This window comes from Anolis sagrei, chromosome 1 (genome assembly GCF_037176765.1).
Source record: "Anolis sagrei isolate rAnoSag1 chromosome 1, rAnoSag1.mat, whole genome shotgun sequence".
Classification (NCBI taxonomy): Eukaryota; Metazoa; Chordata; class Lepidosauria; order Squamata; family Dactyloidae; genus Anolis; species Anolis sagrei.
In genome coordinates this window covers 61,326,537-61,350,311 of record NC_090021.1, presented here as the reverse complement: position 1 = coordinate 61,350,311, position 23,775 = coordinate 61,326,537, and the positions used below count along the sequence as shown (strand labels likewise).

The window sequence follows — 23,775 nt, the reverse complement described above, 5'->3', positions numbered from 1 at the left end:
CTAAATAACAGGGACTTTTAAAGCATGTGGGAGATGCAAAAGTAATTGCTCCAGGCTTCATAAATGAGAGGGACGTCATGGCAGGGACATATCAATATTGATCTTGATACACTGTTGACAGTTCATTAAACCTAATGAAAGGGAAGCATCACAAAACAAAAGGTAGCACTTTAATCAAATATGAGTGAGCAATTTTATTTGTTAATGAGCTGAATTTTAATACATTTAATAAATGTATTTAAGCAATATCTAATAAAAATGTAATGAATTTCCAAAAATAAGTTTATTGAAGTAAACAAGAACAAAACAATGATCAAAACTGGGTTGCTGTGAGTTTTCTGGGCTGTATGGTCATGTTCCAGATGCATTCTCTCCTGATGTTTCACCCACATCTATGGCTGGCATCCTCAGTTGTGAGGTCTGTTGGAAACTAGGCAGGTGAGGTTCAAAGCCTGGCTGCAATTCCAGACAGGAAACAATCAGTGCCAGCTAACACCTCCCAACAAAGGATTTCCCCAGGCAGGAAGCAACCAGGCTCTGAAGTTGCAAGGCCATTCAATGCTAATCAAGCCGGCCAATTACAACATTCACACTTGCCTCAAGCAGACAAGATTTCTTTCTCCCACCCTGGACATTCCACAACTATATAAAAAACACTTGCCTAGTTTCCAACAGACCTCACAACCTACCATCGATGTAGGCAAAACATCAGAAGAGAATGCTTCTGGAACATGGCCATACAGCCCAGAAATCTCACAGCAACCCAGTGATTCTGGCCATGAAAGCTTTCGACAACGCAATGATCAAAACATTTTGGCACTTTCTTTAGTTGCTATGAAGCTGAGCTGCACTCAAGACGTCAGCTTAAAAAACTGTTTTCAGCAACTGCCGTGGATTATGGTGTTATCTGCTGAGACCACATGGTGTTAGGGTCTATAAATCCAGAAATCCTCCCTTTTGTCCAAAACGTTGGAAAATGAAGGCATCTCGGAACTAAAAAGAGAAGTACCACAGATGTTTCAGTGTTTAACAAACCTATTAAGAAGTATCCCGAACTGATAATAATGATCAGGTTGTTACTTTTTGGTGCAGAAAAATTATATATATATATATATTCATATTCTGTGTAGAAAAAGCTGTTTCCTATGCAGAAAGTGTTGTTTGCCGTGGAATGTGAATTTTGCACAGAATGCGTTCTGAATTTCAAATGGGCTTCAAAAAGATTTTATCGCAGTCAGAAAATTATCCATTATTTATTTTGAGAAGAAAATCAGAAAGAAGAAAGAAGAAACACAAGCTCATTTTTTTAACAAAAAGATTGTCTTTAGTAATTAATTGACAATTTTGCACAAGTGCAATACAAATATTTTTCCCCACAGTATAAATATATAAAAAGAAAAATCTGATAGTCTTTTAGTGAGTTACACAAACATAAGTCTAAACCAGGCCTGGGCAAACTTAAGCCCTCCCTCCAGGTGTTTTGGACTTCAACTCCCACAATTCCTAACAGCCTCAGGACCCATGCTTCTTCCTAATTTATTGGATGAATAATACAACAAATGAGGAAAAAACCCAGGAGCTGCTCCAATCAAAACGTGGAGTCAACAGAGAAATCCCCACTTAGTAAGACTTGTAGAAAGTCTTCCATCCTACCAGCTGATAGGAGTTGTGGGAGGTGAAGTCCAAAACACCTGGAAGGGTGAAGTTTGCCCATGCCTAATTTATAGGGAGAGAAGATAGATGTTCCACCTGCAGAAGTTTTATGTTGTTTCCAAATGGCAAGTTTTTCTTCCACTGTTTAGTATTAAAGGTTATTATTTGCCACAAGAGAAGACTTACATGAAGATTATGGTTCACTCTTACTTTACTGGCATAAAGGAGGATTTCCATGACTCCCAAAAGTGGTCGCCAGAAGCAGTGTCCAGCCAAACATAGCCTAAAAATAGCAAGTGGGCTTTGTCTCTACAGAACTGGCACCTACCCTTCACATTTGCACACATTTCAACAGTATTTCCTTTTCAAAAAGCAAGCCAAGCCTTCACGTACACACTTGCAAAGGGCATGGGTTTGCCACAGTTCCCCATGTGCCAGTTTAGTTGTAGATTGTCTCTGGATTCCAGATCTCGCTTAAATACCCAAAGTTACAAAGAGCCCTCACAAACCGCAAATGTTTGTCATTCTGATAATCCACAGTGAGATGGCAAAGCAGTACAGACACTCATGCTGTGTACTTTTCATCCCCTTGCTTTAGAGATTTGTGATAATGATTGTAGTCTCGATACAGCTCCTTCAAAACTTCTCTCACTCCTGCAGGTAAAGTTGCATTTAAAAACTTGATATCACGCTCAAGGCAAAGATCAAGGATGTGATAAATTCCCTCCGTTAGATGTTTCTTTACCGCTGGGTGCAGAGTCACCTGGGGGGAATACAAATGACTTATTAAAGCTTGCTTCTCTTTATTTAAAAGTGCTGAGCACAGATATTGGCTTATTATTATCCCACCTGCAATACATGAGGGAATATCACTGACAGTACAAAAATAACACCCTTAATTTTGTTAAGACTAAATGAAAATGTCTATTCTCTCAACATTAGAACAAAATACAGCTTTATGGGAGTGTGTTTTATTGTCCATTAGTTTTAACTATCCTTAATGTAAAATGTCTTAAAATTGTCATAAGACAACCTAGATTTTTTGAAACCCAATAAGAGTGGAATATCAATGACTGAACGTATTTGAAATATGCAGTAGTTATTTAAAAGCTTTTCAGACACCTATGCGTGGGAGATTTTTTAAATGTAAAATTCTGTATCAAAGTAATCCAAATTCTAAACCTGGAAAAAAACCAACAGTACAAATTATCCACATCAAACATGTTTGCATGAGATAGGCAAGGATCTAAGGAACACCAGAATGCCAGCTGGCCAACACAAACCCTTCTCTCTGTGCGTCATTGTCACTTATATTCCCTAAATATTACACATGCTTTTTCGAAAAGTCTATCTTTAAGTTTCTGAAGTTGTACAGCAAATTGATTGAAACATGTAGACCAGTAAATAAACGCAACCCTGTATTGGGTACAGTGGATTAAAGACAAGGTGTTGGGAGCCAACAACTGATCTCTATTGACAGAAGGCTATTTGATCCATCAGACACTTCTATCAGAACAAGATGGATGTGCCCCCCCCCCCCAATTTTACTCTTCCATCCCATACTTTTCCAGTGCAGCCCCAAATAAATGGAGCAGATTTGATTACCATATATACTTGAGTATAAGCCAAGCTGAATAAAAGCTGAGGCACCTAATTTTACCATAAAAAACTGGGAAAAGGTATTGACTCAAGTATAAGCTAAGGATGGGAAATACAGCAGCTACTGGTTAACTTAAAATAAAAACAGATACCAATAAAATTACATTAATAGAGGCATCACTTGGTTACATGTTTTTGAATATTTACATTAAACTATAATTTAAGATAAGACTGTCCAACTCTGATTAAACCATTTTTCTAACCTTCTTCAACGTAAATGTGCTTACGTATCTTTCCAATAATAATAAAGAGATTAAAATGATAAATGTAATAAAATAATAGAGTAAAATAATGGAAATCTAATAATCTAATAATGTAATAATAAACAGAGTAAAATAATAAATGTAATAATAATAATAATAATAATAATAATAACAGAGTAAAATAGTAAATAACTTTGACTCAAGTATAAGCTGAGGGGGGCTTTTTCAGTCTAAAAAAGAGCTAAAACATGGCTTAAACTCAAATATATACGGTAGCTTATATCTTGGCTATTATATTCCACTGACACTCTTATCCTCAGAATACTCCAGGTGTCTTAGTGCTGGAATTAATGTTTTTGAAACAAGATCAGCTCAGTAGTTTGTATCCTAATTAATTGTCTGTCTGTTTATTGACACATGTACTACAAGCAGCAGAGAAACTAACATAAAAATGTAGATCAAAACACAGGAGAATTCATTAAGCCACAGACTGACATTTATAGTTTCACTGGCCCACACTCCAAAAAATACCCAAGACTTTATAGGCCTCTCTAGGTCTTTAAGTGCTTGCCTATGGTATGCTTCTGGCCCAAGTGTAGCCAAAATGTTGGATTCGTTATTATTTAGTTTCAGATATCCTGGGGGGACGGGGGACCTCTATCATCCACAGTTACAGAGATCATACTATACATTAATATACATGTAAGAACTCCACAGAATATGTATGAATCAGTATAAACAAATAATCCCAAATGACTTGGAGGTACACAACAACAAAAACCCAAAGGACTCTATGACGCTTCCTTTTGAATATGTACAGCATCACACTGTGAAAGTGCTACTTATATCCACCCTCTAATTTTAGCTCCCCAGGCAAGACGTACATTCATCATACATTATCCTCTTAAATCAGCAGATCTAAGCCTATCTTTGAAGCTGAAGGCAGAGCTGGAAACAAGCCTTCCCCAACTGAGCCCTGGCTGTTTCTTCCAGCCTCGCCTATAACTGACACAATCTCTGCAGTAAAAGGTCAGTCCTGGCAGCATCTTTCCGCTGAGGCTGGTCTCCCTCAGCCCAATTTAGCCTCATACTGCCAAACCTGAGTTCCTAGAATGACAGAAATTAAACTCAAAGCTGTCATTAAAATCCAGTCTTTCCTCTTGCTTCCTCAGGCAAGCATTAAATTATTTTATAATGAAGCAAACTTGTAATCATTATGACAGTGCTGGAGAGTGAGCTGCCTTCAAAGAATAATACTTTCAGCATGGACCATCACAGATAGCTACAAAATGTTTATTCCCAAGAACGCAGTCCATTTTTGTAGGCATCTTATATTTATTTCTAGCAACTAAGTTCATGAATTATCTCAAGAAAAAGCTTTCCCTCATTAGAGCCTGGAGCTATAATAACTGCCATTTTCATACTAACATTTTGCAGACAGAGACCAAAAAACAGAAGGGAGGAATCAGCAAGTTTAATAAAACCTTTATGGTAACATCAGGATAGGTTTAGCAATGAATAGGAAATCTCTTAGAGAACTCCTGAGCTCTTAGCCTAGGGCTTTCCAAATGTTTTGGAATAAAATTCCTCCTGCTCATTACCATTGGCCATGCTGAATATCATACGAAAGCTGACTGGCACAACCTGGGGATTGCAACCAGATACAGTGAAGACATCTGCCCTTGTGCTATGCTACTCTGCTGCTGAGTATGCATGCCCAGTGTGGAACACATCTCACCACACTAAAACAGTGGATGTGGCTCTTAATGAGACATGCTGCATTATCACGGGGTGTCTGCGCCCTACACCACTGGAGAAATTACACTGTTTAGTCGGTATTGCATCACCTGACATCCGTCAAGGAGTAGCAACCAATAGTGAAAGGACCAAAGCAGTGACATCTCCGGCCCACCCCTTGTTTGAGTATCAGCCAGCACGCCAACGCCTTAAATAAAAAAATAGTTTTCTAAGATCTACAGGGACACTCGCTGGAACACCTCAGCAAGCAAGAGTCCAAAAGTGGCAGGCTCAAACCCAGAACCTCAAATGAGAGACTCCCTCCTGGGCACACAGAAAACTGGGCGACTTGGAAGGCGCTGAACAGACTGCGCTCTGGCACCACGAGATGCAGAGCCAGCTTTACGAAATGGGGCTACAAAGTGGAATCCGTGACATGTGAGTGTGGAGAAGAGCAAACCACAGACCACCTACTGCAATGCAACCTGAGCCCTGTCACATGCACAATGGAGGACCTTCTTGCAGCAATACCAGAGGCACTCCAAGTGGCCAGCTACTGGTCAAAGGACAATAGAATACCAAGTCTGCAAACTTTGTGTTTTGTCTGTCTGTTTTTAATGCAATACAACTGTTCTGGTTTGCTCCTGATGCGATAAATAAAATGAAATGCTGGATATGACTAATGGGAGTTGTACATCAAAATCCCTGGAGACCCCGAAGTTCTCCACTTCATCAATGCTGGTGGACCAAGTGCAGTCCTTCAGATGTTATTGGATTTTTTTTGTGTCAGGAGCAACTTGAAAAAGTCGCTTCTGGTGTGAGAAAATTGGCTGTCTGCAAGGACGTTGCCCAGAGGATGCCCGGATGTTTGATGTTTTACCATCCTTATGGGAGGCTTCTCCCATGTCCCCGCATATGGTGCTGGACCTGACAGAGGGAGCTCAACCCACTCTCCCCTGATTCAAACCACTGACCTGTCAGTCAGCAGTCCTGCCAGCACAAGAGTTTAACCCATTGCACCACCGACAATAACTGACATCAGGCTGAGTTACCACAGTCAATAGTAAAGAATGATTGGTGATGTCATTCAATAACATCTGGAAGGCCACATTTTCTCTACTATCCTGGTAAAGAATGGATCACAGAATAACAGAGTTGGAAGGGGTCTCATGTGCTATCCAGTATAATCCCCAGTTCAATGCAAGATTTCCAGGTGCAGCATCCCCAGGCAGTGTCTGTCTAGACTTTTTGAAGACATCTAGTGAAAGAGATGCCACCATCTCTCCAAGTGGTTGGGATTTCTATTCCCAGAAGCCCCAGCTAGCTTGGCCAATCGTCAGGAATTCTTGAGCTGAAGTCCAAGAAACCTGGAGGACCAAAGGTTGGGAACTGCTACTGTTGGAAGTTGATTTCATTGCCAAAGTGCTCTTATTGTCAACAATATCATTAATTCTGGCCCTCCCCTTTGAGGCAGGAAAGAACACACTTGAACCCTCCTCTTTGTAGCAGCCCTTAAGCCATTTAAACAGAGCAATCTATCCCACTACAGTTTTCCAAACTATAGTCCATCCTCCCAACAATCTGAGGAACCATGAACCAGCCCTCAGCTTAAAAGGTTTATGGAACCCAGATCTAAAGGTTTCTGCATCAAGATGGCCATCCTACATTGGAGATAGCATAAAGTCTCTTTATCTATTCCAGGAAACCGAATTCTTAATCTCTTAAACCTGGATCTTTCGTTGAGATTCACACATGATCGAATAATCTTAAGAAGTGGATGGGGACAAAGAAATAATTGGGAAAGGAAGAGAAGGGATTCTGAAAAACCCACGTGCCTATTTCCTTTTCTCCCAAGCTCAAATCAGGGATAATGCCAAAAGAAAAAGGACCAAAATAATCAAAGGTATTTTTCAGTTTCCTTCTGCTATGTCTTTTAGTAACATTAGTGCAAATAGCAGTACAAGAGCAACTTAATGTGCTAAACGTTGCTGTTTGCAACGTAAACAAATTAGATATTTGAGCTCAAGAAAACTTGGCAATAACCACAACATACTGTGTTTATAGCAAACAATGGCAGGAATCTGAGTACATGAAGAAAGGAGAGTGCACAACACTAAAGCACTTTCCCTGGAATCAAACAATAGTTTGTTCAAGACATCTGGAAAAAGATATCCCTACTGATTTTAGTGAATCAGTACTTCAGAGTAGAAAGGGTTCCAACATTTCAACTGCATCTCTTCCCCTAAAACAGAGCAACTGAGCATTTTGGGGGGAAAGGCAAGAATATGAAACTTAACTGTCAGGGGCATATTTTCATGTTTCAGAATCTTTTTGGTTTTTCTCTGAGGTGTTTGTCATATGACAAATACTCAGCTGACCTTCTCTCATGCATCAGGGCTTTCAGACAAATAGCTGATCATTACCTTCTGCAGTTCCATTACATACTGGGCCACAATGAAGGGTGACAACACAGTGAATTCTTCCGTTTTTGCAGCAATATAAGTATACATCCTCTCCACTAGGTGGGCACATTTCAGTATCACTTCAGATTCATCTGTTATCCCTTTGAAAATAATTTTTAAAATGATTTTTTTTTACATTTTATTTACATTTGCAACCAAATAGAAGAACAAAGGATACACAAAGAAAACAGACATGGAAATACAATTAAATCAAGACACAGTCCAGCTAGAAAACTAAGTAGTGTTTGAAACTTTGAAAGAGCGAGCACTTGGCTAAATGTATTGTCCGAGACTTTCATGGTCAGAATCACTGGGTTGCTGTTGAAATCCACAAGCATGTGGACAATTTCAACAGAAAGGAGGAAACCATGAAAATGAACAAAATCTGGCTACCAATATTAAATAACTCTAAAATCAGGACAGTAAATAAAGAGCAGCACTCAAAAAACAAGGGAATTACAGACATGAAACAATCAAGGCCAGCTAACACCTCCTAACAAAGGATTCCCCCAGGCAGGTAGCAGCCAGTCTTTGAAGCTGCAAGGCCATTCAATGCTAATCAAGGTGGCCAATTACAACATTCACACCTGCCTTAAGCAGACAAAGAGTTATTTCTCCCATCCTGGACATTCCACATATATATAAATCTCACTTGCCTAGTTTCTAACAGTCCTCACAACCTCTGAGAGGCCTGGCATAGATGTGGGCAAAATGTCAGGAGAGAATGCTTCTAGAACATGGCCAAACAGCCCGGAAAACTCACTTAGCTAAATGTTTACCGAGTGAGCTGTTAATGAACCAACACTTCTAGTATGACAGTCTGGTGTAAGAACATTCAACCATAGCTTAAGATGGGATGCGAACAGTCTCACTGTTTGTGATGTTGTATTAACAAAATCAGTAAATGGATACAATTGAACAATAAAAGAGTGCTGGCTTATTTGTCCCTTATATTTTCTCATGCTGTCAGTTTCACTAAGAGCCACAAATGCCAGATACTTTTCCATCAGGCATTGAAAGATACTGCCCCCACTTTTCAGCATTTAGTGATTTCAGTACAAGTCACTATGATTTTAAAAAAAGAAAGATTATGCTTCTTTATTTTAAATTGTTATTTTCTACAGAGTAAATCAATAACAACAAAAGACTCGGGCACTATTTCATTCCCTGGCTGGTGGCTGATTCAATCTGCTTTAGAGTAGAAAGCCAAAAAAGTGTCAATCGAGCTACAATGTATATTCTGATGGGACTGTGGCAACGGGACTGTGGCGCAGCTGGCTGGGAGTCAGCTGCATTAAGATCACTACTGACTGAAATGTCATGAGTTTGAAGCCAACCCGGGTCGGAGTGAGCTCCTGATCAAAATTGTATAGCTTGTTGTCGACCTTTGCAGCCCGAAAGACAGTTGCATCTGTCAAGTAGGAAATTTAGGTACCACTTATGTGGGGAGGCAAATTTAACTACTTTATGAGGCCATAAAAAAATCTCCAGGAAGTATGCAAAGAATGAGGAAAGTACTTCATCAATGTCACAAACAGACGATGAAGCGACAGCTCCCCTGGTGGCCAGAAGCCAGAATGTTAAATTACCTCTGTGTCTGTCTATATATGTTGTGTGTCTATGGCATTGAATGTCTGCCATGTATACGTACGTACACTGTAATCCTCCCTGAGTCCCCTGCAGGGTGAGAAGGGCAGAATATAAATACTGTAAATAAATAAATAAATGGTGCCCCATAACACTTTGAAGACATATATTTGCCTTTTGACAGGAATAATATCACATTGATTAATGGTTTTCAAATCACTTTCTCTTTAGACTTAAACGAGGAGAAAATCACTTAGTGCAACAATCTCTTTATGATATTTACACAGGGGTTTTAACTCCAGGGTATTTGAAACCGTGATCCCGACTGTAAACAGAATTGATTAGGCAAGTATAGATGCAGGAGGCTAATCTTTTAGTTTAGTGGAGATCATACAATGTCAAAGATTCAATAGTTTCTCCCTAGTTGCTAACCTAGATATGAAGGAAACAATTTATAGAGGTGGAAACAAGTAACTGTCAACAGATCTAAATTCCAGGATTCGTTGGTTGTTTTTAGTTTCTGAATCTAAATAGATCATGAATTGTATAAAAAACCCCTCTCTTTTCTATTTTTATGAGATTCTCTTCAAAGTCCATTGCTTGCAATAGATGCTTCTAGATGAAATAGATGCCTCCAATTGTCAAGAGTTTTCAATGCATCTAGGAATAGAAGAGCTATTGGAGTCCTCAGCAAGGTGTTGTATCACACACACACACACACACACACACCCCTATATATATTAGGTGAATGGCATCTGACAAGTTTACAATTTGGCAAAAAATCCACCTGATTCAGTTCAACATAATTTGTTCCGAAGCTATTGATCTTATTGCCAGGATGTATGCTAGGAGTGTAACATCTTCATTAATTAATGCAGTTGGTCTAAATGTTGATACCATGGGATGTCTTTCCTCTTTTTTGAAGATTAGTATTCTCGATTTAAACCAAGTTTGTGGACATGATCCTTCGCTGAAAAAATCGAATCAGCTAAATGAAGAGGTATCTCATTGCAGCAAAGTTGATGGACCTCATAAGTGAGGTCCTTTCTGGGCTTTAGCCTCTGGATTGCTTGTTTCATTTCAACGACTAGTTGATTCACTAAGTGTATCAGATAACTCTTTAATAGTAATTAGACAAAAAAAAATTCTTATCAGAAACAATTAAAAAGTGGATTGCCGTGAGTTTTCTGGGCTTTATGGCCATATCCAGAAGCATTCTCTCCCAACGTTTCATCCACATCTATGGCAGGCATCCTCAGAGGTTGTGAGGTCACAACTTCTAAGGATGCCTGCCATAGATGTGAGCAAAATGTCAGGAGGGAATGCTTCTGGAACATTGGCATACAGCCTGGAAAACTCACAGCAACCCAATGATTCCAGCCATGAAAGCCTTCAACAACACAATAAAAAATATCCAAGGGCAAGAACACAATAGCAATGCGTAAAATACCACCTGTGAGTAAAGTATAAAGAGAGACATTATCTATCTCTCACATTATGGAACACAGGTTCACCAAATGAAAGCTGAAGAGGAGATTTAGTATGGAATCTGCAACCAGAAGATGTAGCAACAGCCATCTTTGACAGCTTTAAAGGGGGGAAATACAACATTATGGAAGGTAAGATCATCCACCAGCTGAGATGATGGCTATATATTGCTGTTTTTAACTGTCATCAAGCTGACTTTGACTTATGTGGACCTATGAGAGACTCCGTCACTATCTGTGCTCAGGCCTTGCATACTCAGGACCACAGCGTCTTAAGTCTTTTCACCTGTAATGCCATTTTGATCTTTTTCAACTATTTTTAACTGGACAAGCACCATTGTCTTTCCTATTAAAATATGTCTTCTCGTGCTATGTCTAAAACATAACAGTCTCAGTTTAATCATCTTGACTTCAAGGAAGTGTGAAAATTGGAGGAAGGATCATCAACACTTTAAAAGAAAAGCAAAGAAAACTCAAGACAGAAAGTGCAAAGGGAATATTACACTTGATCATTAAGAAAAAGAAAAATAATGATCATAGGCATCTCATAAATATTGTCAGCCCACTGTGGAAAACAGGAATCAGGATTACATGAACCTTCGTTCAACTCAGCAGGATTTACGTTCTATATACAGGACAAGACCATAATACAAGATGAAATCCAAAAATAATGAAACATCTCACCTTTGTTTCCTTTCTGTCTTCCTTCATGCATAACTGAAACTACCAGTCTATGGAAACTGTTTAAGAAAGATGGAGCTGCTTTTAGCATCACCTGAAAAACAATGAAGCAAAACTCTGCAGCAAAGGGAGAATTGACATTCTGTAGGATATAGTTAAAACATATTTGTTAACATACTACGAACTGTCATTTTAAATGTAGTGGTTTACATATCATGCCTCTGTGTGTGTGCATAAAAAAGTGAAGGCCAAGGTACACTATCCTCAGGACTTGGATTTTTAGAAAGCTACAATAAAATATAGCTTTGTGGCATTATACACAGGTACAGTCTATTATTATATATTGCCAAAATAAAAGCACTCATACACAACAGAGAAGTTATCACCAAACAAACAGAATCCTGAAATATATTTACAAACATAGAGACACAAAAGCTCTTTAGGGATAAACACTCTAAGGGTGGGAATCTATGAGAGAGCCCCATAAGAATGCAAAGGGTCAGAATGCTTAGCAACTGAATGCAACCAATAGTGGGGAAGGGGATGTGGATGAAATACAGTCATCCTCCCCACCACCATTTTGCAGGTTAAACTTTCAGAAATTTGATTAATGGATTAGTTCTCACCTTTACTACTTCCTTATATCATTTTAAAGGGGAACTTCAATCAATGTTTATATTGAATTACGTTCAGCTAAAAACTAAATTTGACGATAAGAGTTACCTTAGAGGACCTAGAGCAGGGGTCCCCAAACTAAGACCCATGGGATGGATGCAGCCCTAAAAGGTCATTTCCCAGACCCCCATCCTAAAGTTTATGTCGACCTACGTCTGAAATTATTTGAAGGCAAAAAACCTAATTAACTTGACTTCCTCATCAGACAAAAGGAGGCCCACAGTTCCCATTAAAATGCTGATAAATTTGTGGTTAAAATTGTCCTTCATTTTAAATATTGGATTTATTTCAAATTTTTGCACTACAAATAATATGTGTAACAGTCTGAGAGACCATGAAGCAACCGTCTGCTTAAAAAGTTTGAGGACCCCTGACCTACAGATTCCTAGAGAGAAAATATCTATAAACAATCCACCCTGCAAATGTGAAGGCCTGGCTGAACTCTGTTATCATATTAAATCTGTTCAGAGCCACAGAAATTACTTGAGAATCATTACATCTTATGAGAAAAATCAAAACAAAACAAGATAGTTACTCAATCATTACCTTGGGGTGGCACTGAAGTATGGAAAAGAGTACTTCATGAATCCCAAGAAAGATGCTGCCATAATCCCTTTGATCAAGAGGAACAGTTATAAGAATGCTGAAAACCAGGGTAACATGATGTGGGTTGGAGAGCATCCCTTCTCCTCGCCTCAGGAGGATGGCTACTGTCTCTAACACTGGCACAATGAGAGTGGGAAGCAGTGCTGCATCCTGAGATGCTTCTTTGGCTTGCAACTGTGATAGGTGGAGGAAAGAAGTACAACAAAAGATGTTTTCTCCACTGACAAAGTCCTGCAATAATCTCACAATTAAACAGCCTTTCCAGAAACACATAGGACTAGGGCTTGGAATAGGGTTTTCCATGAGGGCAACACATGCATAGTTATTCACTTTGTTGCTGATGAGAGAAACATGTTTTCCCAATGTTTCCTTTCACTAGTTGATCAGTTCTGATTTGTTGACATACTTACAACTAAAGCTGTGATTATTTGGGGACTGGAAAACCAGAATGCTTTCTCTTTCTCTCCACTTAAAGGGCAACCGAGCAGCACTTTGGTTAGAGTGACAGCTGCCAATACTGCCTGCAAGATATATGAAGAGGACAAGATGGTGATCAACATGTTCATGAAATAGGGGAAGTGAAGACCAGCTAAAATCATAAGCAACATTAGCCAAACCTAAGTATTGTAAAAATCTCCGAGACAAAAGTTATTTAAGGACGATTGCTATTTCTAGACAGACAGAGTTGTGCTTCTATACAAAATGTGTGCAATTATTTCTGCTTACATTTGCTGCATATATACAACTAAAGAATTTAACACAAACAGCTTATTGAATGTTATATATTCTGTGATTCCACTCCACGGATAATCATGATGATGATCATTGCCTCCAAGTAAGAATTCTGAATCTGAACCAACTTTATTTTTGTAGATGTTGGGAGTTGCTATCAATACAACATTAAAGCACTGGGTTGAAGAAAGCTGGGTTACCGTAATGCAACAGAAATCAATCTAATACATCCACATACATAAAACTCAAGGCTACAGGTTATGACTTGGAGCAAGCGGAAAGAAAGATGGCAGCATAGGCAGCAGCACAGAGTAGAGAAGCATCACCAATTCATAGAAGAAGTTTGTAATGTAAGTTAAATAATATAAATCCTCCTACTTCAGAATTTTGTTTCCAAATGTTGCTGACATCTAGATCTTCAAGCAAGAGCCTCAAGACAGTACAAAAGTCATCAGTGGTACACTTCTCCATCAACTGGGTTATCAGTTCTGTCAGCTGGACTTCTAGATCTTGAATAAACTGGACTCCAGGACCTGTAATTATTTAAGAAAAATTGTTAGTAGAAATGTTTAAATCATTCAAATCCCAGAAATTCTAGGCAACAAACACATTGAAGAATTTGAGGACTTGCAGCCCCTTAATTTTGTTTGGATACTGAATCATTTTAAGAGGAAGATGTATATATAACCCCCAAAGCTTTTCAAATACATATTAGCAAAGGGGCGGGGGGGGGGGGGTACCTACCTTAAAATACTGCACTGATGTACTTACATGTTTTCATATCTTACACACATACACAGAAAGAGAGGTAGAGGGTGGCATAGAAAAATCAGGGAGAAATGTTTCCACCAAACAACATAAGGACCTGCTTTTAAAACAGAAGCCTAATTCATTTCAGAACCCTAATATATGGGAAATGAATGTATGGTTACATTTCTCCTGTGGTATGTAATTGATTTTTAAATCTCCTGTAGTTTTAGTCCAGACAATTATCCTTAACTAGTACTACTGCAATCTTATAGAGTGTGGTGGGTACAGTAAAGCTGGAAACACCTACACTTTCAAGTTCTGTTTTGTCTTTTCTAAAATATCAGTTTTATTTCACTTACTTTCCTGTTCTATCAAGAAGGTAGAAAGAGGAATTGGAAGAGGAAGGTGATTAGCACTGCAGGTTAAACTGCCAGCTGCAGAAAATCTTGCCGACTGGAAGGTTGGCAGTTCAAGCCTCGGGTCGGGGTGAGCTCCTGCCATCTGTCCTAGCTTTGTCTTACCTAGCAATTTGAAATCAGTAATGTCAGTAGATAAATAAGTACCGCTTTGGCGGGGAAGTAAAAAGGCGCCCATGAAGACATGCCAGAAATTCGATCACGAAGGCGTCCACAGACAACAATTTCCTCGGCATGGAAAATGAAACAACAGCACCTCTCCATGGCCAGAGCTCAGCACAGCCTCCAGATGCAGGAGATGGAAAAAGATGGGAAGCCTTTACCTCTGTTTATGTACTGTCTGTCTTTGTTAATTGTATAACAGCATTGAATGTTTGCCGTATATGTGTTCTGCAATCCACTCTGAGTCCCCTCAGGGAGATAGAGCAAAATATAAAGTATATTATTATCAATATTTCCATCATTCAGGAGATGATGTGAGAAATCATCCGAGAACTGCTGTGGTCCATAGCTACCAGTTATATTTTTAAAACACCAAGAAATTCTTAAGGGTTGTAAAAGCTGGCTGTCTTAACAACAAAATTAAAATTTTGCAGCTAACTTTATTTTAGTAAAATGGACTAATAATTAGGATGCTTGCCATAGATGAGGATGCTTGCCATAGATGAGGATGCTTGCCATAGATGCAGGCGAAACGTCAGGAGAAAAATTGCCTCCAGAACATGGCCATATAGCCCAGAAAAACCTACAACAACCCAGTGATCCCGGCCATGAAAGCCTTCGACAATACATTGGACTAATAATTACTTTCATTAGTTATAGTGGTTTAATTTCCTTGTGACAAGGGAAAAGGGACTTCAATATTCTAGTTGGCAAAAGAGATAAGAGACAGAAAATATCTATTTTGGGGGATATTATATAGGAAGAAAAAGGGCAAATACTAAATGTTAACCTTACTGAAGAGCTACAACTACCTTTCTATTGAACAACTTTAGCACATTTCAAGAAAGCTGAAAACACATATTTATTCACCATTGCCTCAGTACCATAAGAACAGCACCTGACTTTGCTTTAGAAAAGGCAAGTTCAAGTATTTCCAGATTTCTCTGAGTTTTAGTATTAAGTGACATAATTTGCTGAGTGTGATAGGGCATGTTGGTTTTTGAGGAAGATCAGTCATATAAAATTTTACTTGGACCTCTCCTACAGAAGACAAATAATTAGGATCTTCTAATGGAAATCATCTATCTATCCAACCAACCAACCATCAATATACAGTAATCACCTATGTTGATATAAATCACTACTAGCCACTACTTGCTGTAATTTATTAGATGTGCCACCACAGTACTGTATCTAACACAGGAATGAAGGATTATAAGATATTAAAATTACTTACCCATTAGTAATTTTCTGATAGAGTGAAATACAGCAACAGGAGTAACTTGTGCAGAATACATCTCTGACATGGAGCAGAAAACAGTTAAGAACTGAAGTGAGGAGTGAAGGAATTGGACACTGCCACTTGCCAAATCAAGTTCTTTTAATATCTGTACATAAAACTGTTTGTAGAGTTCACTATGAGAAAGCTTCTGTGCTTTGTCTGGCTTCATTGGACTTTCTGGCTCACTCTCCCCAGACACAAGGCCTACCAAATGAACGTAACAGGAATCCGCTTTCAGAAGGGTCGTAATGCATGGTATGAATGTAACAGGCAAAGGTTGGCCTCTGGGGCTGTTTCGAAGGCAGAGCTCAATGGTGGCCCCTGCCTTCTGTACTGCTTGTTCAAGCAAATTTAGCCGTGTTTCCAACACCTGGGGCTTCCCATGCTGCTGCTGGAGGTATAAAGTTAGAGTATGACACTGAGCAGTCAGGGCCACTAGAAGAAGCTGGTCAGCTGCAGGACTCCAACATTTGGAGTGTTTTTTGTTGGTTGCATATGGCTGGCAAGTTGCTAGGAATGACATGAACTTTTCCAGGTTTAGTTTCACACTTTGCCTTCTTTCAAACATGAGCTGAAGATAGTATTCCAAAAAGGTTTGGATACTGTGAAGAAAGTCATCCCATGCACTGGTCTTAAATATGCTGGAAAAAGTCTCACAGGCTACAAACATAGAGGTCAGGACAGCTTCAAGGACATCACTAGCATAGAAAACCTTAAAGGATGAGTTTGCATTTCTGCTGGTCTGCAACTGTGCTAGGAGATGGAAGCAGGTTATCAAGAACTTCAAAGACAAAGTTTCACTGCAAGCTGCTCTAGTATTGACAGCCAAGGAGATCAACAAAAGGAAGCACCGCGTGTGGTCCAGAGGGGAAAGACTATCTAAATGCAATGCTGCAATTATCTCTAGTAAATCCAAAAGCTTTTCAATGTGGTCTCCTTCCAAAGTAATGAAAGATCTCTTCTTCACTAGTGATAGTATATTCTGAGCAACTTTCTCCATTGCTGCCCAGCACACAGAAGGGTCATCACTAGGCCCTGTGCTATCACACCAGGGAATATTTTCTGCAGACAGCTGTTGAAGAGGCTGGTTGACAATACTTTGTCCTATAGACAAGAGCACTCTAGCAGAATGCTGAATGATCTGGCTGAAGAAAGATGAATGCAGCACACACATTTCTGGAAGAAGAGAACTGCATAGCAAGTCTTTGGACACTTTCTCAACTGTGATGAAGGAACTGTCATCATCTGATGATGTCTGCATTTTGTTCACTAACAAAGTCTTCAGAAGCATACCTGCAACATACTGTGTGTTGCTCAAAGAAAGGTAGGGAAACAGAACTGGAAGATTTGAAACTACAAGGTGCCAATGTGCAGCAGGATAAGAGAGACTTGTTATGGAGCCTGCACTGCCATCCCAGGGCTCAGCCTCCTCTCCATTGAAGAAAGATTTTCCAGACTCCAGGATGAAAGCACTAGCATGCTGCAAAATCTCGTGTGATGGCTCAATGTTATACGTAGTGTGCAGCAGTATGTTCTTCATTTTTTGGAGCATCAGCCATTCTGTGCAATATCTACTTGTGGAGTAGACACAACTCAGAAGTTTGGTTATCTTCTTCCAAGACTTTACATCCAACCCAGGAAGAATGGTTGAAAAATCCAAGACATCTACAGTGGAATCAGCAAGGGTAACATTTGCTTTGGCAAGGGGAGAAATATAATGTCTGCAATTCAACCCAAAAAGTGTATCAGTTGCTACCCAGGTGCAAGCAAGGAGAAGCAATGAGTCACCAACTTTCTCTGCCCAAACTTCCAATTCTGCTTTTTCTGTATGGACATTCTTGAGCAGATTGAACAAAACCTGGATGACCTCCACCTGAACTGTCTCCAACAAACTCTGAGCCCGACGCACAATAGGTAATGGAGTGGAATCATCCAAGCTCGTCATATGGAAAAGAACAGAATGCAGAAGTGTGCTCATAGAATGAAACTTCAAGGCCAAATCAGAATCACCTCTGAGATCAGGAATAATGACAGTACGACACTTCTCCAGTATGAGAGACATGACATCCAGTATTTGACTGGGTGGTAGATCCTGCAGGCACTCACACAACTTGTTCTTGATGCCGGCAGGCAGAATCGGAAGCCTTAATTCTTCAGCAGCTGGACGACACACCACACCGAGGACCTCTTCAAAGAGTTTTGGGAACTGTCGCAACTTGGTGTAAGAGTGGAAAAGAGCACCAACGAGAGACTCCTGGGCCTTTTTTGTACGTGGCTCAGAGACCTCCGCATCAATCCAAGCCGAGGCCAGTAAGTCATCCAAATCAGGTTCCAAGATCAAATGATTTAAAGAGATCAAAGCATTGAGGCACCTAAACCAGGCAGGAATGGCACCCTGTGGATGATTCACCAGTAACTGTGCCAATTGTTGGTAAAAATGGAACTGGACTTCCTTGTGTCGAATCCTGTCAGCGGCAACATTATAGATGCCGCTGCTTAGCACCAAATGTAGAAGCTGTTCCATGGCAAGGAGATCTGAGCTCCATTCTGCTGAAGAAAGTGCATTGTTCCAAAGATCTCCTTGCAGATGGGAAATCTTCAGGCACTGGAAAAGTTTAGTGAGCATATGAAAACAGAGAAGATGGTTCTCAGTTTTGTTATAAGATTCTAAAAAGAGCTTAAAAAGAAAAGGCACTGAATTTGCAACCATTTTCCCATGAATTGCTGGTTGACAAATATTCGGATCCCCTAACACAGACTGGATTGTATTGACTGGCAACAGCAGATGTTTCATACTCCCTTTCTTGATTTTATGAGAGTCCTTCTCTGGTGCCAACTCTTCTGTGTAGGACTGCAGGAGCTCTGGTGGAAAAACAGCAACTCGTAGCAAGGCTTCTATGTGGTTCCGGATCTCTCTACCCAGATGTTGCTGTGTATGGCCATCGTCATTTGTCTGCGACTGCACCCCAGTTGTGAGCAAATGTCTGAGGAGCAAACATGGTTGGAGCAGGCGTTTTGTCACTTGTCCAAATACACGATTTGCATTTACCTGCTGCTTCTGGACCAGAAGATACTGTCCAAATGTCAACTGAAGGACTTCAAACAGTTGGGAGGACACAATGTCTTCTGATAAAAACTGCTGACATGCTATGTGGGACAACTTACACAGAAGATCCACCAATAGCTCAAATTTTGTAGTATAAACTATTGCGAGAGGAGATGAGGAAAGGATGCCACTACAACAGCTTAGCAATATGCTAAGGTTCTTCAGCTTTTTTTGAGTGTAAAAAGTAGAAAGACTTTCATTAATAACCTGCAAATTAAAGAAAAAAACAAAAGAAAGTTAATCAACATTCTAGATAGAAAGTATATTCTAAACCACATGTGTCAAACCCAAATCTGAAATTTTATGTAGCCCTCCAGATGATGCTCTACAACTCTTTTATTCCTCATCATTAGGTGTGATGACTAGAGCTGATGGGAGTTGTGATACATCTGGAGGGCTGCTGTTTGTTCTGTTTAGTCAGGAAAGTGGGCTTTGAATTTAGATACAAGGCCTGTGAATATTATGTCTGACTTTAAAATGCCCTTTAACTGTTCCCCAACCTCAGAGTCACAAGTGCTGTTGGGTTGCAATTCCCATAATCTCATCTGCATGGTGGATAATCAAAAGTGATGTCAGTTGTCATTCAATAACACTGGGTAAAAACTAAAGAGCACCAACCTGTATCCACGGATTCTCCATCCATGGATTCAATGGCCCTTTGAAAAAAAACCATAACCCTGATGTGGCTCTCAATAAAAATGAGTTTGACACCCTTATTCGAAACCAATGTTATTCAAAGCAGGCAAGTTCACAGCAAATAAATAATTTTAGCCAATGAGTGCAAATGTGGTGCTAGTCACTGACACATGGGGGAAGAGGGAGATCTTTACAATGTTGTTGTTGTTTATTCGTTCAGTCATTTCCGACTTTTTGTGACCTCATGGATCAACCCACGCCAGAGCTCCCTGTCGGCTGTCACCACCCCCAGTTCCTTCAAGATCAAACCAATAGAATTAAAGCCAAAGTGGCACATACCTTGATTATATCTTATTTAGATTACTGAAAATGAGTCTAAGTGGAGCTGCCTTTGGAAAGTGTTGGGTAACTTCAGCAAGGTTCAAGATGATACAACCAGAGTGTTGTCTAGAACCCTTTAAAGGGAGCTCAGTAATCCCTTGTTGCAACACCTCTACTTGCTATCAGTCAAAATTCAAAGTGTTGGTTAAGACTGATAAATCCCTATATAATAAATAAAACACAAGACACAAGAATGTCTGGCTTCTTCTGGTGGGAGCCTGGAAGGGCCCCTTCTTTGCTCTACTTCTGTTGGTGTGCAAAGACATTTCATTCTGGCTTTGAACTAGGACATGGCTGCCAATACAAATGTCTCTAAATGGCAGGAGTACTTAACAAAAAATAATGTGCTGGTGCCAATCAGACTTCTCAGGGAAAGATATTCTACACCAGGCGATCAGAGAAAGGGTTAGGAGCCCATATAATTCATGAGGCTTCACAAAAAACAACAGTGTGCACATCTGCAGGGTCATAAAAGAACATGGCAGACAGGAATGAGGCTTCTTCCACACAGCTGAATAAAATCCCACATTTTCTGCTTTGAACTGGAATATATGGAAGTGTAGATTCAAATAACCCAGTTCAAAGCAGATGTTGTGGGATTTTCTGTCTTGATACTCCGGGTTATATAGCTGTGTGGAAGGGCCCTGGGATTATCTAAGAAATTATGTCTTCTCTGTTTGAAAATCACGACCACGGAAGGGAAAATGAGTGAGGAGAGGTAGATTTAGTTATGATAGGGTCAGAGGATGAAATGGTCCCAGTAATACTCACATATCAAACACCAAGTTACCTGTGCAATTGAGAAACGGAGAGTTATGGTTTTTCCATCCTTGAAAAGGCCCTGCAGTTTTCTGCTATGAATAATGCTGTCCAAGTACACCCAAAGCTTCTCAGTAATTTCATCTGGCAATTCAAGTTTCTTGTTGTAAAATGAAACCAAGGTGTGACTCACCCAATCTAGTAAGACCTGTGTTCCCAAAAGATGAATAGACGGATTAATGACAACAATTTGAAATCTTTTATGAACAGGTGTGAGGGAAGATGGGAGAGAGAAACGAAACCTGCAGGCACAGAATGCATTTCTATTGCTCAAGCCAAATAGAGCTTTCTCTATGGACTGTTTAGACCAGAGGCACATTAAAAACGGTATGCAAATGTCTGGGGAGGAACAGTTATTCTAAGTGCATAATAGTGAATAAAGCGAACCTTCACTGAGGCTTTTTCCGCAAAGTTCCATATTCACACTCCAAAAAAGTCCAAGAACTTTTGGTACACAAGAATGCTCCTCACTCTAGTTTTTGAAGAGCAGTATAGACAGTTTTAAGCTCCCACTAGCCCTACTACGGTCTGATTTCAAACCAGAAAGTGACAGATTACTTCCTACTCTAAAATGCCCCACAACTATGCACTCTGGTGTTTTTGTGGACTACTATTGTTATTTTTAGGGCAAAACTTGGGTAGAAGGGTATGATGGAAGGGAAACCATATAGGAAAAAATACTTAGGAAAATACTTTACTTGTTCTTTGTTAGGAAGAAAACACTGATGAGAAATCCACGCAAACTGAGCCAACTTAAGCTTGTCCTCCCAAGATGTCTTTGGACTTTTCAGTTTCAGGTGAATACCCGAGTAAATTGCTGCCATGGAGGTATCTTTCAAGAAAAGTAAGATCATATAAATAAACTCACATTGTGCCACAAGTTATTCTTATTACAAAATAAATTGTTATTATGTTCACCCTGATTTGTACACTGAAACCACAAACGAATGTAGAATTCAGGCTGGTACTCATCTTCATTTCTAAGCTGAAGAGCTTGTGTTGTCCGTAGACACCTCCAAAGTTATGTGGTCAGCATAATTGCATGGAACATCACTTCCCGCAGAGGCAGTACGTATTGATCTACTCACATTTGTATGTTTTCGAACTGCTAGATTGGCAGAAGTTGGGCCTGACAGTGGGAGCTCACCCTGCTCCCCAGATTCGAACCGCTGACCTTTTGGTCAGCAAGTTCAGCAACTCAGCGGTTTAACCCACTGCGCCACTGAGGATTTCTTTCTATAGCTGCTAAAGATAACAAACAGGAATGTGAAAAGATACTATCCAGTTAAATTACACCTGAACTTCCTCTCCCTACAACAAAGAATACACTTTGCTGGGAATACTTCACACAGTGAAAGACATTGCATGTTCTTAATCTCACATTCAGAAAATCCAACTGGGAAAAAGTATGATGGCTGGGACCCTACACAGGTTGCGCAACACGGGTCTGAATTAATGAACGGAACACATGTGCAACACAGTGCAGTGAGTTAAGAGACGCAGCTGCGTCAGAGTCGGGGAGAGGTAACATTTCTATCCCGTTTACTTTCTTCATAAGCCGTTATCATTTAGCATTTAACTCTTACATTACTTCACCTTTATCCTGTCCTACCTGAATTAAATTACTTCACTGCTAACCTTTCACAACTGTGTCTCTCACTCGCTCCGCTGTCTTGCATACGTCTTCCCTTCATTAATTCTGACCTGCGTTGCATGCGTAGCGTAGGGTCCCAGCTATCATACTTTTGCCTCCAACTGAAGTCAGTTAGAGTTCAATTATGAATACTTATCAGCAGAACTTACTTACGACAGAATTCATATCACCTTCAGTTAGACTTACTGGGGATATGAAGATTGTGAGATTAACAACATTTGAAGTGAATAGAGTTAGGGGAAGCGGGTTGAGCACTGGGGGCCCTTCCAAGACAGGCCCTATATCCCAGGATCTGATCCCAGGTTTTCTGCTTTAAACTTGATTATATGAGTCCACAATGCCAGATAATCTGGGAGAAACAGAAAACCTGTGATAAGATCTTGGGATATAGGGCCTGTCTGGATGGGACCTGGATCAAATCCCTGCTTAGTCCTGGAAATCCACAGGGTGGGTCGCACTCTATCAGCCTCAGAGAAAAACAAAGGACACAGATACTAAAAGACAAGGGAGTTACGGATGGATGGGAGTTTCTCAAGAGTGAAATACTCAAGGCGCAGTTGCAAACTGTGCCAACGAAAAGAAAAAAATAGGACAAGTGCAAAGAAGCCAGAATGGATGTCCAAAGAACTTCTAACTGTGCTGAGACACAAAAGAGACATGCACAAGAAGTGGAAAAAGGGAGAAATCACCAAAGAAGAATTCAAACAAATAGCCAACACCTGTAGGGAAAAGGTCCGCAAGGCTAAAGCACAAAACGAGCTCAGGCTTGCCAGGGACATTAAAAACAATAAAAAGGGATTCTTTTCTTATGTCAGTAGAAAAAGGAAAAACAAGGAGGCGATAGGGCCTCTTCGAGGAGAAGATGGGGCAATGCTGACAGGGGATAGGGAAAAGGCAGAATTACTTAATACCTTCTTTGCCTTGGTCTTCTCACAAAAAGAAAGTCATCTTCAACCTCAGCAAGACAGAGTGGATGAGGGATTTGAGGACATCCAACTCCAAATTGGGAAACAAGTCGTACAGGAATACCTGGCCGCTCTAAATGAGTTCAAGTCCCCAGGGCCAGATCAACTACACCCAAGAGTAT

The 23,775-nt window shown here is 40.0% G+C and overlaps 1 protein-coding gene across 2 annotated transcripts in view; it reads right to left on the bottom strand.

The window, feature by feature from the left end:
* Positions 1-1,237: 1,237 nt before the first annotated feature.
* URB2 (URB2 ribosome biogenesis homolog) overlaps positions 1,238-23,775 on the bottom strand; it is a 25,691-nt gene continuing 3,153 nt past the window's right edge. Inside the window, exons 2-10 of one of the 2 annotated variants that reach the window (XM_060753802.2) lie at positions 21,733-21,866; positions 21,006-21,182; positions 16,048-19,405; positions 13,861-14,015; positions 13,161-13,271; positions 12,691-12,924; positions 11,473-11,563; positions 7,676-7,815; positions 1,238-2,416 (exon numbers count right to left, since the gene is read on the bottom strand). In XM_060753802.2, the coding sequence (XP_060609785.2) occupies positions 2,219-2,416; positions 7,676-7,815; positions 11,473-11,563; positions 12,691-12,924; positions 13,161-13,271; positions 13,861-14,015; positions 16,048-19,405; positions 21,006-21,182; positions 21,733-21,858 (4,590 nt within the window). In that variant the 5' untranslated portion in view covers positions 21,859-21,866 and the 3' untranslated portion in view covers positions 1,238-2,218. The remainder of the gene's footprint in view (positions 2,417-7,675; positions 7,816-11,472; positions 11,564-12,690; positions 12,925-13,160; positions 13,272-13,860; positions 14,016-16,047; positions 19,406-21,005; positions 21,183-21,732; positions 21,867-23,775) is intronic. The other variant, XM_067465401.1, reaches the window with a different exon arrangement.